Source organism: Tarenaya hassleriana, unplaced genomic scaffold (genome assembly GCF_000463585.1).
Source record: "Tarenaya hassleriana unplaced genomic scaffold, ASM46358v1 Cleome45, whole genome shotgun sequence".
Classification (NCBI taxonomy): domain Eukaryota; kingdom Viridiplantae; phylum Streptophyta; class Magnoliopsida; order Brassicales; family Cleomaceae; genus Tarenaya; species Tarenaya hassleriana.
Genome location: NW_010967219.1, coordinates 69372 through 70748, shown reverse-complemented (window position 1 = coordinate 70748; position 1377 = coordinate 69372). Strand labels below are relative to the sequence as shown.

The 1377-nt window shown below is 37.8% G+C and overlaps 1 protein-coding gene across 1 annotated transcript in view; it reads left to right on the top strand.

Annotated features, from left to right (window-relative positions):
* LOC104825363 (probable cysteine protease RD21C) overlaps positions 1-735 on the top strand; it is a 3889-nt gene extending 3154 nt beyond the window's left edge. The window contains 2 exon segments of the mRNA XM_010557684.2: positions 1-42; positions 339-735. Of these exon segments, the coding sequence (XP_010555986.1) occupies positions 1-42; positions 339-431 (135 nt within the window). The 3' untranslated portion in view covers positions 432-735.
* Positions 736-1377: the final 642 nt, after the last annotated feature.

Genomic DNA, 1377 nt, shown 5'->3' with positions numbered 1-1377 from the left:
TCTTTCCCCATATGTGACGTGAAAGCCGGAACCTGCAGAATGGTATGTTTCTTCTTTCCCTCGTAGACCTCTCTTTGAACTAGTAGAAGAGCGATTAAAAAAATGCAGTTTAGGATTGTAAAACCTCTCTTTCAACTAGCAGAAGAACGACGTTCAAAGCTTAGCATTTAGGATTTAGAGTTTAAGGCTTATGGTTGTAAAAACCACTCTGAATAGATTTCAAAACATTATACTTCTACCCAAGAGGAACAAACTTTGGACAATGCATTGTCAGTTTATGTTTATTTGGACATGTTTTACTCTATTGAGTTCCTGATACAAAATTTTGGCGTCAACAGAGAAAAGATAACCCGCTGAGCATAAGGGCATTAACCCGAGGCCCTGCGATAGCAACCACGAAGGCCACAAACGTGCTTATGAGCAGCATTTGAGGACGGACAAGGAACCGAGAAGGAGAGGATGAATTCTCAAGAGGCGAGTGAAAGCAGCAAACGCTGAAACTTGTCGGGTTTACTAATAAATTCTACTATGTTGTTGTTCCAGAATATCCAAAACTTGTCTACAATTTGTTCAAGTTGGGATCATTGTCGCAATTACAAGAACATAACTCGAAAGAGCTCCAGTGTTTTCATGTCTGGTGTTTGATTTTTAACTCTGTATATTGTGTTCTCTTTCACTTGAATTGATTTGATATTCGTTCTATAAAAAAGCATCTCCGCGCAATGCGAGTATCTATTCTGGGTGCGGTGGACATTTCTTGCTACAGATTTTTTTATTTTTTAAATTATACCAAGTTGAATTCGACTGGGTTCTGTTTTTTTTTCTTCAGTTACCTGTAGTAGCTCAAGCAACCAACTCCAACTCCACAAAGTTTGAGTCCCAATTTATTTGAATGATACATACACTCAAAAGAACATATATGTGTGGATGATTAGAGTTAATAATAGAAGACTATGTCTTTAGGTTATTTCCGGTTCATTTAGTTTGGATTGGTTAAGAGTTTCCGGTTTGTTTTTCTGTTTTGGTTTTCTGTTTTAGTATTTTGAATTTCGCAGTTTCTTTTTCAGTGGAATATACAAAAAATTTGGACAAATTCGTTTCTTCGTTCTCTCGAGATCCTCAGGTCTCTTTCATTATGGTATCCAAAACCCGAACGATCTTCAAACTCACTTGATTTCTAAAATTGTTTGCGGTTTGCGATGTCGATTCCTGAAGATTTGTTAGAATCTCAGCTCAATTCGGCGACGAATTCGTCATCCGTAACGAATTCCTCACTCGATCCGTATGCAAATCCTCTATATCTTCACGCAGTGGATTCTTCAAGCTTCATTCTCATCATGGAGCATCTTCTGGGAGAAGCGAAAATTACAATGTGTG